The sequence below is a fragment of the Thamnophis sirtalis genome, unplaced genomic scaffold, assembly GCF_051295495.1.
Source record: "Thamnophis sirtalis isolate CommonGarterSnake01/CBP01778 unplaced genomic scaffold, rThaSir2_p1.2 scaffold_5, whole genome shotgun sequence".
NCBI classification, from domain to species: domain Eukaryota; kingdom Metazoa; phylum Chordata; class Lepidosauria; order Squamata; family Natricidae; genus Thamnophis; species Thamnophis sirtalis.
The window spans coordinates 70082812-70097402 of NW_028261385.1; the positions used below are offsets into that span (position 1 = coordinate 70082812).

The window sequence follows — 14591 nt, forward strand, 5'->3', positions numbered from 1 at the left end:
AAAGGTAGGCTTTATATGATAAGATTTGGGCAGAATTTGAGAAAAAATAGTTTTCAGCATCCTGTATAGAAAGACTTATTTTTAAATAAAAACTGTGGAATAATAGTAATTTTAAACAACAGAATATAAACTTTAGAAATAAAATTAGCAGATTAGGAAATTAAGATTAACAAGGTAAGAATAAAATTATAAATTTAAAAGTGTATTCATGTGCACAAAACTATTCAGCTATAGCTATAGTAATGGAAGCACAGATTTACTGTCCCTGTATTTATGTTAAATAGAGTTTTCACATATACACCATCCTTTTCTTTAAATTTTTAAGCCTTGTTATTTTGCTTAATTCTATAAAATCCCAGAGGATCTCCAGGAACATGCACAAAATTATTTCAAAAGGATAATTTCTGTACAAAAATAAAGCCAAAATGTCATAGCTTGCATTAACTTTGGTGTAAATAGTTCTTCTGGAAAGACTGATTTGTTATTTAGTATATGGTTAAGACACCAGTCTAGAAACCAGGAGACTGTGAGTTCTAGTCCCATCTTAGAAACAAAGCTAGCCACTCTCTCGCAGCCCTAGAAAGCAGGCAGTGGCAAACCACTTTTGAATCCTGTCAAGAAAACTCCAGGATTTGTCCAGGCAATTGGCAGGAGTCAAAGACTGTTTGAAAAGCAAACCCCCAAAAAAAAGAAAGGAAAGGAAAGGAAAGGAAAAGAAAAGAAAAGAAAAGAAAAGAAAAGAAAAGAAAAGAAAAGAAAAGAAAAGAAAAGAAAAGAAAAGAAAAGAAAAGAAAAGAAAAGAAAAGAAAAGAAAAGAAAATCTTTAACAGAAGGTGATTTTTGAAGAAGGCAATTTAGGTAGGAATCAGCAGTGGAGGAATAGCATATTTGTATTAGTACAGGCAATTAGCGCAGGCAATACTGACCTGGATGGAGCAATAGGCTGATTTTTTACAGGACATCTCCTCAAATATTGATGGAGAAGAATATACTTTCAGGAAAACTTTTTTTCCCATCATATATGATGCCCAGCAACATGCCACTTATTTTTACCAAATGGGTGAGGAGAGAAAGGGCATCAGTCACTTACTTTCAATTTCTTTTATTTTCATTTCCCACGGTATACAGGCTGTTCTAAAATTCTCAAAATCACGCTGAAATTTCATCCATTTCTGAAAGAAAGATCACACAGTGCTGTAGCCCATTTGAATAACAATGGAAAGCAAAGGAAATGAGGGGAACAATGATAGTTATACACTCTCTTCCTATCTCCATAATGCATACACAATCCATTTGTCAGAATAGCTTTGGCAGTGATGTCTTTAATGTCTCTGTACATTTCTGTTTCTTTCAGAATGAAACCTGAACACCTCACCAAAGCAAGCTGCCATATTAATTAGAAATATTATACAAATAGTTTCAGCCTATCTGTGTACAGATAGTCCTCAACTTACGACCACAATTGAGCTCAAAATTTCTATTGCTAAGTGAGAGTTTTATCCCATTTTTCAACCTTTCTTGCCACAGATCTTAAGTGAATCATTGCAGTTGATAAGTTAGTAATCCAGTTGTTAAGTGAATCTAACTTCCCCATTGACTTTGCGTGTGAGAAGGTCGCAAAAGGTGATCACATGACCTAGGGACACAGCAAAGGTCACCAACATGAACCAGCTGCCAAGCATCTTGATTTTGATCACATGATCATGGGAATGCTGCAAAGCTCATGCCTGTGAAAACAGTTATAAGTCATATTTTTCAGTGCTGTTGTAACTTTGAACGGTCACTAAATGAACAATTGTAAGTTGAGGACTTACATCTATTATGAAAGACACCTAAAAGCAGAAAGTTTCTGTGCCCTTTCAGTACCAATGCCAATACAGCTTTGTTCCTTATGCCATCCGTCTGGTAAATGTGCAAGATTTGTTTCTCTTGCCATGTACATGTATACATCCAAACTAAACTATGTTGTTTCTCTGTGTCAGATAATATATGTGGGCACATGCATAATTTTGTATTTATTTATTTATCTTGTCATGTTTATGTAGTGTATATTAGAGATGGAGATCCTTTGACAGTTGTATGCAACGTAATTTCATTTTAATGTATGCCGATTAGTATGCCAATTCAAAGTGACAATAAAGTATCCTAATAATAATACCTAATAATGCCTTGTCAGAATATGAATGTTCATAGACTGGAATAGACATGGCAACAGGTCTCCAATGGGGGACTGTTTGGTAACAAGTTAGCCAATGAGGGTGTTTAGAAGCTGAAACAGTATTTGCTGTGTGAGCAACAAGCAGACAGCAAGGAGCCTGGGCGTGGCTTAGGTTAACTTCAATACTAAAGCTTCTAGTCTGTGCTGAGCTCAATACTAGTCTGCTGCTCTAAACTGAAACAGAAACTGTTCTCTCCTCTGCTTGTGTTTGCTTGTATTCTCTCTACCACGTTGGAAAACCTGCTTTTGGTATTGTGTAGGGTGACCAAACGTACTGATTTCAGCGTGACAAGCACGCTTTATAACAATTTTTCCCGTGTCCCTCCGCCTTTTAAAAAAGTCCCAATTTTCTGGCTTCATGTTGAAAGCCCAGTGGATTTGCTTAAGAAATCCTAACCGGGGCAAGACAAAAGACACCCTGTCTAATCCCTCTCTCTCTGTGTCTCAGTACTTTCATTGAAGATATTAAAACATTAAAGCAACAAAATGGACCTCCCCCACCCACCCCGCACCGGTCGCGTTTACCTCATTTTATAAGAAAAAAATGATCTAGTACCATAGAGCTGCAGGAAATGGCTAGAGAGGTCGCCAGTGTTACTTCCTGGATTTTCCAGAGGGGAGGGGCACGGAGGATGGAGGACTGCTCCAAAATGGTGGAAAGTTTCTTTGAAAAATATTGACTTGGAGTTTCTGCCTGCTTGTAAGTGTGCTGGGTTTTTTTCTTTTATTTTTTAATGCATTTTAAAATAATGTAGGTTTTTAAAAATGTGCAGCTGCTGTTTTTTTATTCAAAACAATATGTGATGTGCCATGAAAAAATCATTAAAAAAAAACCTGAAAGAACAAAAGGGTTTTTTTAGGGTATTTTCCTGATCAAAACTATAATTGTTTCTGCATGACACCCTTAATCACAAATACACTTCATTCTAAATAGTTTTATTTCCTTTATTATATGTGATTACTCAAGTCCAAAAACTGAGTTAATTGGATAAACTCAGCTCCACAATTTACTAAATATTCAGTTACAGGAATTTCATGTATAGTATGCTGTCTCTTAGGGCTTATTGAACATAGGAGAATAATATGAGAGGGATTTGATGTAAAATAAGCTCTTTTAATGAATTCAAAATCAACGCAGCAGACAAGACATGGGAGTGAACATAATACACACTTTAACAATATATTTTTTTCTTTTAGCCATCAAATACTGCAGCAAGTGTGTCAGTAATAATAGCAAGAAGGCATAGGATTTTCCAGCCAGGTTAATTTTACTTTTTTATGGTTTTGATGCTGTATTTAATTTTATCTATATTAGAAACTTATGAAGGCTGTGCAACATTTTGAGGTGATATAGAGTATGTAAAGGCATGAATACAGTAGAACCTCTGGTCACAACCATAATTCGTTCCATAACATTGGTCGCAAACTGATTTGGTCATGAATCAAACCTAATTTTGGAAATTTGGCGCTTACAAAAAAAATGGTGCAGAAGGGGAAATCAGCAGCGGGGGGGGGGAGGGAGGAGAATGTGAATATTTTGGTCAGAAGTGTTCGTGACCAGAGGTTCTACTGTATAACATCTTCACTTAAGACTTAAGATTCACTTAAGATATAATATCTTCACTTAAGATTCACTTAAGAACTGTGGCAAGAAAGGTGGTATAGTGACCAAAGTTACAATGGCATTGAAAAAAGTGACTGATGACCATTTTTCACACTTAGCGACCATTTTCACACTTAGCGACTGTTGCAGCATCCTCATGGTCACGCGATCAAAATTTTGATGTTTGGCAACAGATTCTTATTTATGATGGTTTCAGTGTCCTGGGGTCATATAATCACCTTTTGACAAAATCAAATGGGGAAACCAGATTTACTTATGTTACTAACTTATCAGCTGCATTTATTCACTTAAGAACTGTGGCAAGAAAGGTGATATAGTGACCAAAGTTACAATGGCATTGAAAAAAGTGACTGATGACCATTTTTCACACTTAGCAACCATTTTCACACTTAGCGACTGTTGCAGCATCCTCATGGTCACGTGATCAAAATTCGGATGTTTGGCAATAGTTACAATTTATATTTGTAAATTGTAGTTATGTTGAAATAAAAAAAACATTACAATACTATTTTTGCGTTGTATGAAAAATTTTGTTCCTCAGTATAAAATTTTTAATCAAACACCACCACCACCCCGGTCAAAGGTGTCCCTCTTTACCAATCTGAAAATCTGGTCACCTTAGTATTGTGTCATCTGTTATATTATATATAAAGAGAAGTTAATGAATCCTGCTGAATCAGTTACCTGTGTGTGCTTTCTGGATGTGATTGCTGCAACAAACTCTAACATACCTTTCATCACCTGAAGCCAGGTAGAGCTGGGCCTCTATCAAAACATTTGAACTGACCTATGCAGCTTAATACACTTTATTCTGTAAACATTTCTTTTCTTATTCCTAGCTAATTTACTCTGGATGAATGTACTTAAAACTGCAGTTCTAAATGCACATTGAAGTACCTAGTGTTAGTGATCTTCATCAATACTTTGCACACTTCTTAGTTGGACGATTTACAGTGTGATTTCACACAAACATCATCAGAATTTAATATACTAATATTTAAGCCCTATCAGCTGAAGAATGGAACTTGCTGATCTAGTTTCTTTTCTTTTACTTTATTTTATTTACTTTATTAAAAACATTATTTTTATTTTACTTTATTCCTTCTTTTTCATAAATATTATAGATTGAGAACGCCTATGTCTTCAAAATTGATTGCAAAACCAGGATGGTGTTTTGCAGTATTTGTCTGATCTTGCTCTTTAAAAAAAAACAAGGCTAAATGCAATCTACGTGAAAATGGAGCTATTTAGCCTAAAAGAGGCATCTAGGGAGATGGAAGTAATAAGCTATTTCCATTGAGCTACTTCACAGAGTTTGAATAAGGAGAAATTAGGCTTACTTTCATCATCATCACTTTATATGCATAAAACTTCTTTCCTTTGCCTTTCCCGAGAGCCCCTTCAAATTTTTCCACAAAACGCTGGGCATCTCTAATCAAGTTTTTAAAAGAAAGAAATACATTGATAAATCAGAAATAAAAACATTGTTCTATTTGTTAACATGCTGAAACCAGTAGAAATCAGGGCAAGTGTACAAAGAAGGAGCAAATGCCACACTCACTCGCATTGATGGAGTTATCTAGTTGGGTAATAAAAAGTCTGCAAGCAATAACCGAGCTCAGAGAACACCGAGGATTCCACAGTTAAAAGTACTTGACCAGAGTTCCTGACAAGCATGTTATGACATGTATGTACTTAGAGCTGTACAGGAGTGGGCTGCTACAGGTTCACCCGGGTTCAGGAGAACCTGTAGCTAATGTTATGGCTGGTTCAGAGAACCTTCAATCCCACCCCTGGCTGGCCCCATCCTCCCCTCCCACACTGATCTGCCGCTTCCAGGAGTCTCCATGCTGCCCATTTTGGATGCGAGGCAGGTACAGGGCCCACATGAAGGCTCGGGGAGGGGGAAAACGGGCCTCCCAGAAGTTCCAGAAGGCCAGAAACAGGCCCATTTCTGGCCTCTAGAAGGCCTCTGGAGCCCAGGGGAGGCAGTTTTTGCACTCGCAGAGCTCGAGGAAAGACTCCAGAGCCTGGGGAAGGCGAAAACGCACCCATCCACCCACGCTGTGGTGCAGGAGGTCGACTAGACCATGCTCACAATAGCCATGCCCACCACGCCCACGCCCACTCAGCAACCAGGCAGAGAACCCGTTGCTGAAATTTTTGAAGCCCACCTCAGCAGCTGTAGACCTATAAAGCTCCCTGAATGCCTTGTAACATTTGAAATTGAAGTTCTGTGAACAAGCCATTGAACCAAAATGTTAAATAACACCAAGTGTCACTTCAGCCACTTGCAAAAGCATTTAAGCAAAAATAAATAAATAAATAGAACCCAGGCAACCTTAGACAGAAATGAGGTAATGTCAAAAACACAGGAAATATGGAAGTGGGTTTTCCATAAGCATGTGTTCAAGGCAAATGCTATATAACCCATGATGGAGTAAAATGTACACTCTCAGTTAGCTCATGAAAGCTTTATTAAATTAAAGGAACTTTAATCAAATTACCAACACACACTACATCAAAGTTTTATTAGCCCATGCATAATTGTCCTTAAATGGCTTGGCTTAATAATTAATTGCAAGTGTAAGGTTACAACTCCCCAAGCATGTGGTGTCCAGTACTGAGGCTGTTTCAGTGTTGCCACAGTGAGAATGAATTACTCAGCTTAAGAGATCACTGCTGAAGATTTGAATAGGTGGGCCAACTTTTCATGAACAGGTCAAGAGGGATTCAGGCATTAGCTGAAATCCCACAAGTGAGAAATGTCCTATTGATATTGATCAATTTTAACTTTTCAGGTCACCTTTTTACAAATATTGGATTTTCACAATGCCAGTCCTCATAGTAGCACCCTTAAGGTATGACGGGAACATAATTTAAGGTAGATATAAGTTCACCTTTTCAGCAGCCTGGTTAGGTCTTAACAAATGGTAGCAGCTTTCTTAACATGTTTTGGTTTGGATATTAAGCAGAGTCAGGCCTGGTTAATGCTGGGTTGGGAAGCTTCCAAGGAATAGCAGAGCTGCCTAGACAGTTGTCAAGAAAAACCGCATGCCCAGGGAGTCACAAGGAGCCTCGGTTCAAAAGAGTGTCTACATCTTATATTTTACCATTTCTATTGCCCCTAAGTGTGTAGTGAATTAAAAAACCAATCCAGATCTATGGGAAGAAGAATTTAAAAGCAATTGGAATTCACAGCTCAGACTCTAGGTTAATTATTATATAAATCAAGACCCTACTTCAAGACTTTCAGTTTCTTTTTCATATTCCAAGGCTTGTTTCGCAAAGTGGAAATCAGCTTCTTCTTCTCTTCCACAGCTTCTTTCAACTTGGCCAGTTCCTCCTCTGTCATTTCCTCTTCAGAAGTAGAATCTGAGCTTTGGGGGACGGAGAAAGAGAGAGACCAATCTTAAGGGTATAAAAAGGGCGAGCTCTTTCCTGAACATTTATGAGAAGGTGTAGAACAGGGGTGTCAAAGTCAAGGCCCTGGGGCCGGATCTGGTCTGCAGGGTGTTTAGATCTGGCCCGCGGGGCCACCCTGGAAACACTGAAGAACCAGTCCACAGTGCCTCTGCCAGTGAAAATGGAGCTCTGTTTTAACTGGCAGAGGGTTGCAGGAGGCAGTCACAGCCAAAAACAGAGCTTAGGAGCCCATTTTCGCTTGCAGAGTGCTCAGGCCAACATGAGTGACATAGAGCAGGCCACACCCACTCTGGCCATGCCCATCTTGCCCCCTCCCCCTGAGGTCATACACAACCCTGATGCAGTCCTCAATGAAATCAAGCTTGACACCCCGATCTAGAAGTAGCTATATATTGCTTAACTTTACTAGCTTTCTTTGTTATGTGGTAAAAGAACTTCCATTGGCCAAATGGGTAAATTCTTAGTCAGCAGATGCAAGTCTTGAATATTGATAACGAACAATGATAATGAAACCAACCTCAAGGTTGGGGAGAATAAAATGTATTAATTTATTACATATTGCTTTTCTTAAAAATACATTGCACTTGCAATATTTCCAACTTCCCTTGCAACAAAACCGAAACCAAGCAATCTTGAAGAAATTGAAGCAACATTCTGAAAAATTAATGAGAAAGCCAATTTTCCCATACCTACTAAAATTTAATTTGGGTGAATTTTAATAGACGTGCCTCAGTCAGTTCTTATCTGTAAGCAATGTTGCTTAACTGAGGGATACGAGGAAAAAGGGGACTTCATGACAGCAAATGCATCATTTTCTTCATCCTATTTTATGCTAAACTTGGACAGCCTTCATGGCTGGAAATTTGAGAAACTGAAGTCTCAGACATATAGAGGGATTTCGACTGCTAGCAGGGGCAAAATACTATAGAGTAAGAATTATGTATTTGTCACCTTCAGTAAACAGAATGATTGCTTAACTAAAAGTCTCAGGTTGTTTTATAAAGAACAAATACCGGTTAATCTGTTGACTGAGATAATAATAATACTACCAAGTACTATGAATAAGAAAAGAGTACCTTGATCCTTTTCTCTTCTTATCTTGATTTTTCTTTTTCTTCTTCTCCTTCTTCTTGTCCTTGCTTCTTTTGTCCTCATCCTCTTCATCGTCATCTTCCCTGGACTCATCCCTAATCTTCTGATTTTCTCTGTTCTTCCTGGTCTTGTGGGCTTCCCCCTCGGATTCACTGCCTTCATTCCCATCTTTCCTCCGTCGTCTCCTGTATCTTCTCCTGCGTTCTGCAGCCGTCTCTTCTTCATCCTCATCCTCTTCCTCGGTTTCATTTTTCTTTCTTTTTGATGCTTTTTTCTTTTGTTCAGACTGTTCCTCTTCATAGAAAAGAAGATAGAAACACTTAGCTTAGTCAGCACAAAAGGAACCTGGTCCCTCTTCTGTCCTTCATCTCAGATATAATTATTATTTTCCCATTCCATGAATGCATTGTCTCATAGACATTCGTAATACAATAATTGAAATATAGCTCCCACAATTTCAAGGGTGATCATTTTCTAAGAACTCAGCTTTATTGTCACACATTTTAAACTACAGCATTTCAATCTGAAATGAGATACTATTACCAAAATAGCAACTTCATAATTTAGTTAGACTGACTAAGCTAATATTTTTCTCTAGAAGGATTTATATGAATTCAGTGTTCAACTTCATCAAACAGTGCAAAGCACTGGTGACCTAAATGATACCTAAAGTATGACTCTGATGACTTTGTTCCCAAACTGAGCAATACATTCGGTATTTACTCAAAACACGGTCAATACTATAAACACTGAAAGCACCTATGTTTAGAAATGATTCTCTCTGTTCTCTGCCCTCTTCCCACAATACAGTGACTCACAAGCTACTCAACTGCATTTTAGCTTAGCTTAGTTGTGAGAACCCAACCCATGTTTATGCTTAATACATCTTGCAAATCCCAAAAATTAAAGATATGCAGCAGCAGAAATCACAAGTAAACCAGTTTTAGCTATCTTACAACATGCTTATAAATTTTAGATACTATTTCACCCTTCTCCAACCAGAAAGCTATCCAAATATGTTGCACTACAAATCCTAAAATTTTCCAGTCACGATTGCTGGAATTGATGACACCTTTAGCATCAACACATATGGGAGGTTCAGGAAAGGCTGTGTCTAGAGCTGAAGATGTTCTCCATAACATACGTTTTAGAGTAGTTACCTTCTTCACTGTCAGTAGCATTGTCTTCCTCATTGTGTCCTTCAATATCCACTGTGGAGAAAAAGCAGATATCGTACACTGTGAAAACTGTGTGATCAGTGACATCTTTTTGAAAGAAGAAGATACATTTTACACATATCAATTGTTATGTACACCTATGAGTTTAGAAGTGGTTTAATTGTGAGCAGAAGATGGGCTCAGTAAAATGGAACATGTTCACTTTTACTGGGAATGCCCCATCCATTCCGTGGATCAGAAATCAATAAAGGTGGTGAAGAACTGAAAACAAGATGCTTCAACTGAAGACCCACTGAGGATGTCACATAGCCTGATGATGAAATGGTGGAAAGCTAGATAACCAGTTCAGAGAACAAACCACCAACAACAGATACAAGTTTCCCTGTCAATCACAGAAGGCTCTCCTCTCTTTTTTGACAAAAAGCAACAGCCAACCCATAGATCAGGCACTACAGCTATTCCATAGGGCTGGGTCAGAGCTGCAGTAAAGTAGGAGTATGGTTTAGCCTAGAGCAGAGGTGTCCAAACTTGGCAACTTTAAGACTCATGGATTTCAACTCCCAAAATTATCCAGCCCACATAGCAGGCTTGCGAATTCTGACTGCTGATGTCTTAAAGTTGCCAAAGTTGATCATCCCAGTCTAAAGGGAAGGGCTGCCCAGTGAAGTGGGCCTCCTGTCTTACTACCCTCATCACTCTGCTAAGTAGTGATGACAGAAGTGGGGAGAGAAGTCTGTTTGCCCATTAGGTCTCTTTTGTGAATCAGCTGGGGATTGGAGAGTCATTGGTGCAGTGGAAAGCCCAATTAAAGAATGGAACCTTCCAGAGTCAAGAGCAAAATAATCCCGGGAAACAGTGCCCAGAAACCAGCAGGGAAGCTCCCTGCCTCCAGCAACCTAAAGCAGCCAATAGGAGCACATTATTGTCGAAGTGTTGTAGATCAGGCGTACCACAAAGCTTTTTCTAGAAGAAGAGAGAAAGCACTGACTAAAGCTTTGTGTTTTCCCTCTCTTTTAAGGTTCTTGGAAGACCAACGCTGGAGGGGTGAGGTCACAAGTGTTAAGAATTGAAATTTAGGTTGGTTTGTGTGCATTTTTAGGAATTTTGTTTTTGAGCTGATTTTTTAATTATCCTTCCTGTCATAAAGAAAAGTGCAAATGGTTCACACCAAGGATGTTACATGCTGTATTTTGTCTAATTGATCTGGAGAACTAATATCATGGTGTGTTCAGTGGTGAGACTGAGCAAATAACAACTTCTATGAAAAAGCTTAACAAAGAGAGTATAGACCAAAAGCTCTACTGAGATCCAAAGGAATTTGAAAGCCCTGAACCAAGCATAAAGCCACAAAGGTGTGGCTTTTTTTGCAAAGAAGTTTACTAATAAGCTAATAATTGAAGCAGAATCGGATCAAGTCCTTTCCACAACCAATGAGGGAAGAGTGAACTCCAAGACTGATAGGATGTTTCCTGCTAATAAATAGATAACAAAGGAATATTTGGTTGAGGAGAGGAAATCCTCTCCTCATGCCAACTCCAAGGCTAACAAAAAAAAAAAAAAACTTCCCAGAGGAGATGCAGAAAGAAGCAGTTTGAGAAGGTCTCCAATAGGTTCAAAAAAGAAATGCTGAAATCACACCAAGAAGAAACAGAATTTGCTGCACCCAATGGCTCAGAAAGAAAGAATGTTCAATGCAAAAAGCCCATGGGTCCAAGCAAGGTCAGTGGAGAAAGAGAGAGTGGATTGCAAGAAGATGTTTCAGGGATTAATGAGACCGGTAGGACTCAGAGAATGAAAGGGGAAGAAGAAGAAGGATTCCCAGGTGCCAGTTCTGTCCTTAGGGAAACTCCTGACTACATTAAGATTCCCCAGTTGCAAAAGAGAAAGAGATTGAATCTTCCTTTGTGATTTTGAGTGGGTGGTGATGGTGTATCAGGTACTGAGTGGCCCATCGGACTCTCAGTCTGACTGGAAAAGAGGTTAAATTTAAATTGGATCAAAAAAAAGTACAAAGGGAAAGGGGTACACCTTCTCTTCCTCGAAGCTGCAATCCATACTCAATTCCAGCAGTAACCCATGACTGCTGTTAAAAAATAATAGTGGAGCCCAACCGTTCCATGTGGTATTGACTTTGGCACTCAGATTGTTTTAGTTGCACACGTGCAGAATCATCTTTCTCTAATAAAATTTAAGATGTCTACATTCTTTCAATCATACTATGTTCCATTGCTTTCCCTTTTCTCATCATCTGAAAGAAACCTAGCCCACCTGAAAAATGCAATGGCGCGCATTTTGTCGGTTAAAATAAATATTTGATTTAACAGCATCCTTGCTGATTTGTTAAACCAAGAGTGGAAGGAATGTTACAAATCATGTAAAAAACAGAGTCACAGTTTTTTTAAAAATTTGACAGCTGAATGAGAGAGAGGGGAGGGAGGGGGGAGAGACACATACATATATTGTGTGCATACAAAGCAGAACTTCTTTCTAGAAAGTCAGTAATATATCAGCCATTTGTGGGGGAGGATGGGGGGGATTGGGCTATAAGCTTTCTGTTGGAAGCAGTCATTGGTCTCATAAATAATTATTCACTGGAGAAGAGCCTAATGCTGGGAAGGATTGACGGCAAAAGAAGGGGATGACAGAGAATGAGGTGGCTGGATGGAGTCACTGAAGCAGTCGGCATGAGCTTAAATGGACTCCGGGGGATGGTAGAGGACAGGAAGGCCTGGAGGAACATTGTCCATGGGGTCGCGATGGGTCAGACACTATTTCACAACTAACAACAACATCATAGACAATTAAAATCTTTGCAGTGTTTCACAACCTTGGCAATTTTATGATGTGTGGACTTCAACTCCCAGGATTCCCCAGGCAGCGTACTGCTTTAGAGAGATGAGGACAAACACCTTTCAAAAAAAAATTCTCTGCTAGAATAGGGCATTATCTGTTATTAGCAATAATGCCTTCACTAGTGTTCCAGGAAGACAATTTTCTTGGAAGTACTGTATTCTAAAGCTAATGGAATGGCTGCACAATGGGTTTGAATGAGTTAAAGCTTGCAAAACGATATGTATTGCAAGATACACTAAAGCAGTGGGTTCACCTACATATACCTCTCCGTGCGGAGTCCAGTGACGTGCGGTGAGGTTTATGGCTGGTGAGGCACTGACACAGTGGTGGGTTTCATTTTTTTTTAGACTTGTGGACTTCAACTCCCAGAATTCCACAGTCAGGCACGCTCAGTTCCGATTTAAAGTGACAGCATTTGTTTTTCTCCTTTGCGAAAAAGTTTCCTTCGTTCTTTTTCTTCTCCCTCTCCCTCCTTCCTCCCTCTCTCTCTCCCTCCCCCTCTCTCAAACAGACACACGCACACAGGGAAGTTGGATTGGACTATCTCTCCTACCCCCTTCTCTCTCTCACTCACTCTCTCTCAAACAAACACAAACACAGAAGTTGGATTGGATATATTTTCCAAAGACTTGAAAGCAGCTCCTCTGCCATACCCCCCCCCCATTCCCCTGCTGCCTTCCAATCTGAGCCTTTGATTGCAGGCGGAGCCACGTTGCCTTTTCAAACTTGTAATCAGTGAAGCTGGACATATAGTTTTATCCAGGTGTATGTGTGTATGTGTTTGAAAAGGCAACGTGGCTCTGCCTGCAATCAAACTACACTTGGGGAGGGATCTACACTTGAGGATGAAGTTTGAATTCCTGCCCCTCCCTCCGACCCACACGTACCTTTTCCAGCTGTTTCAGAGAGGATTTCAACTCTGCTCTTGCCTGTCATCATGAAAAGAAAAAAAATGTAAAAGGAAAAAGGCAAGAGCTGAGGTCAGACTGAGCTAGTTGCTGCCAGGGGCACCGTGGATGACTCTGCTTAACTGTTTAAAAAAGCCTCTAAAAAAACACCCTCTACAGGAGGAGGCAGGAGAATGATGTGCCTCACCTACGTCAGGAATTTTTAGACTTTTAACCCTTGCTTAACTCTGCTTGAGTGATCATAAAACGCTTAAAGTCAGACTAGATGAGGCAGTCATTCTCCTGCCTCCTCCTGTAGAGGGTGCTTTTTAAAGGCTTTTTTAAACAATTAAGCAGAGTCATCCACGGTGACTCTGGCAGCAACTAACTCAGCCTGACCTCAGCTCTTGCCTTTTTCCTTTTACATTTTTTTTTCTTTTCATGATGACAGTGGTGAGGCTCTGCCTCCCCTGCCTCCCCTGACTGCACGTCCCTGGTGGAGTCCTTGATGCTCTGAGCTTGATTGTTTGCTTGCAGACATTGCATTACATTATCAATGCAAATTTGTTCCCTGTTTATATATAGCAGCTTGCCCTGCCAGTTTTGATGGGAGATGTTTTGTTTCCCTTGATAGGTCTTTGATTCGAATATCATCAGGGGTGGGCTGCTACAAATTCGCCCAGGTTCGGGAGAATCCATAGCTAACATTATGGCTGGTTCAGGGAACCTCCAAATCCCAACCCTGTCTGGCTCTGCCCATTCCGCCCCATGCTGCCCTGCCCTGCCCCTCCGAGGAGTCTCCACACAGCCCGTTTTAGATGCAGCCCATTTTGGATTCAGGAGCCACGTGGAAGCTTGGGAGGGTGAAAAACGGGCCTCTCAGAAGTTCTGGAAGGCGATAAATGGGCATGTTTCTGCCCTCTGGAGGGCATCCAGAGCCTGGGGGAGGCAGTTTTCAGCCTCCCACACACTCGAGGAAAGCCTCCGGAACCTGGGAAGGTGAAAAAACCTCCCTCCACCATGGTGCAGGAGGCCAACTAGGCCACGCCCACCTAGCAACCAGGCAGAGAACCCATTGCTGAAATTTTTGAAGCCCACCCCTGAATATCATTAATCATTTCCCATTCCTACCATTTAAAAAAAAGATACTTCAAAGCCTCTCCTTTTTCCATCATATAGAAAACTAATCAAAGAGCAACCGAAAGAGAGACTTTTTTCTTTAATGGCTCAAGAAGACAGTTGTAGGCTATAATGATCTCATACATCACCACAGCAGTTGTGATGGTCAGTAATGAGTAGAGATTACTGACATT

At 39.9% G+C, this 14591-nt stretch overlaps 1 protein-coding gene across 1 annotated transcript in view; it reads right to left on the reverse strand.

The window, feature by feature from the left end:
• TMC1 (transmembrane channel like 1) overlaps positions 1–14591 on the reverse strand; it is a 78771-nt gene that overhangs the window by 43460 nt on the left and 20720 nt on the right. The window contains exons 3-7 of the mRNA XM_087717003.1: positions 9521–9571; positions 8345–8654; positions 7085–7222; positions 5183–5273; positions 1091–1172 (exon numbers count right to left, since the gene is read on the reverse strand). Coding sequence (XP_087573129.1) covers positions 1091–1172; positions 5183–5273; positions 7085–7222; positions 8345–8654; positions 9521–9571 — 672 coding nt within the window. The remainder of the gene's footprint in view (positions 1–1090; positions 1173–5182; positions 5274–7084; positions 7223–8344; positions 8655–9520; positions 9572–14591) is intronic.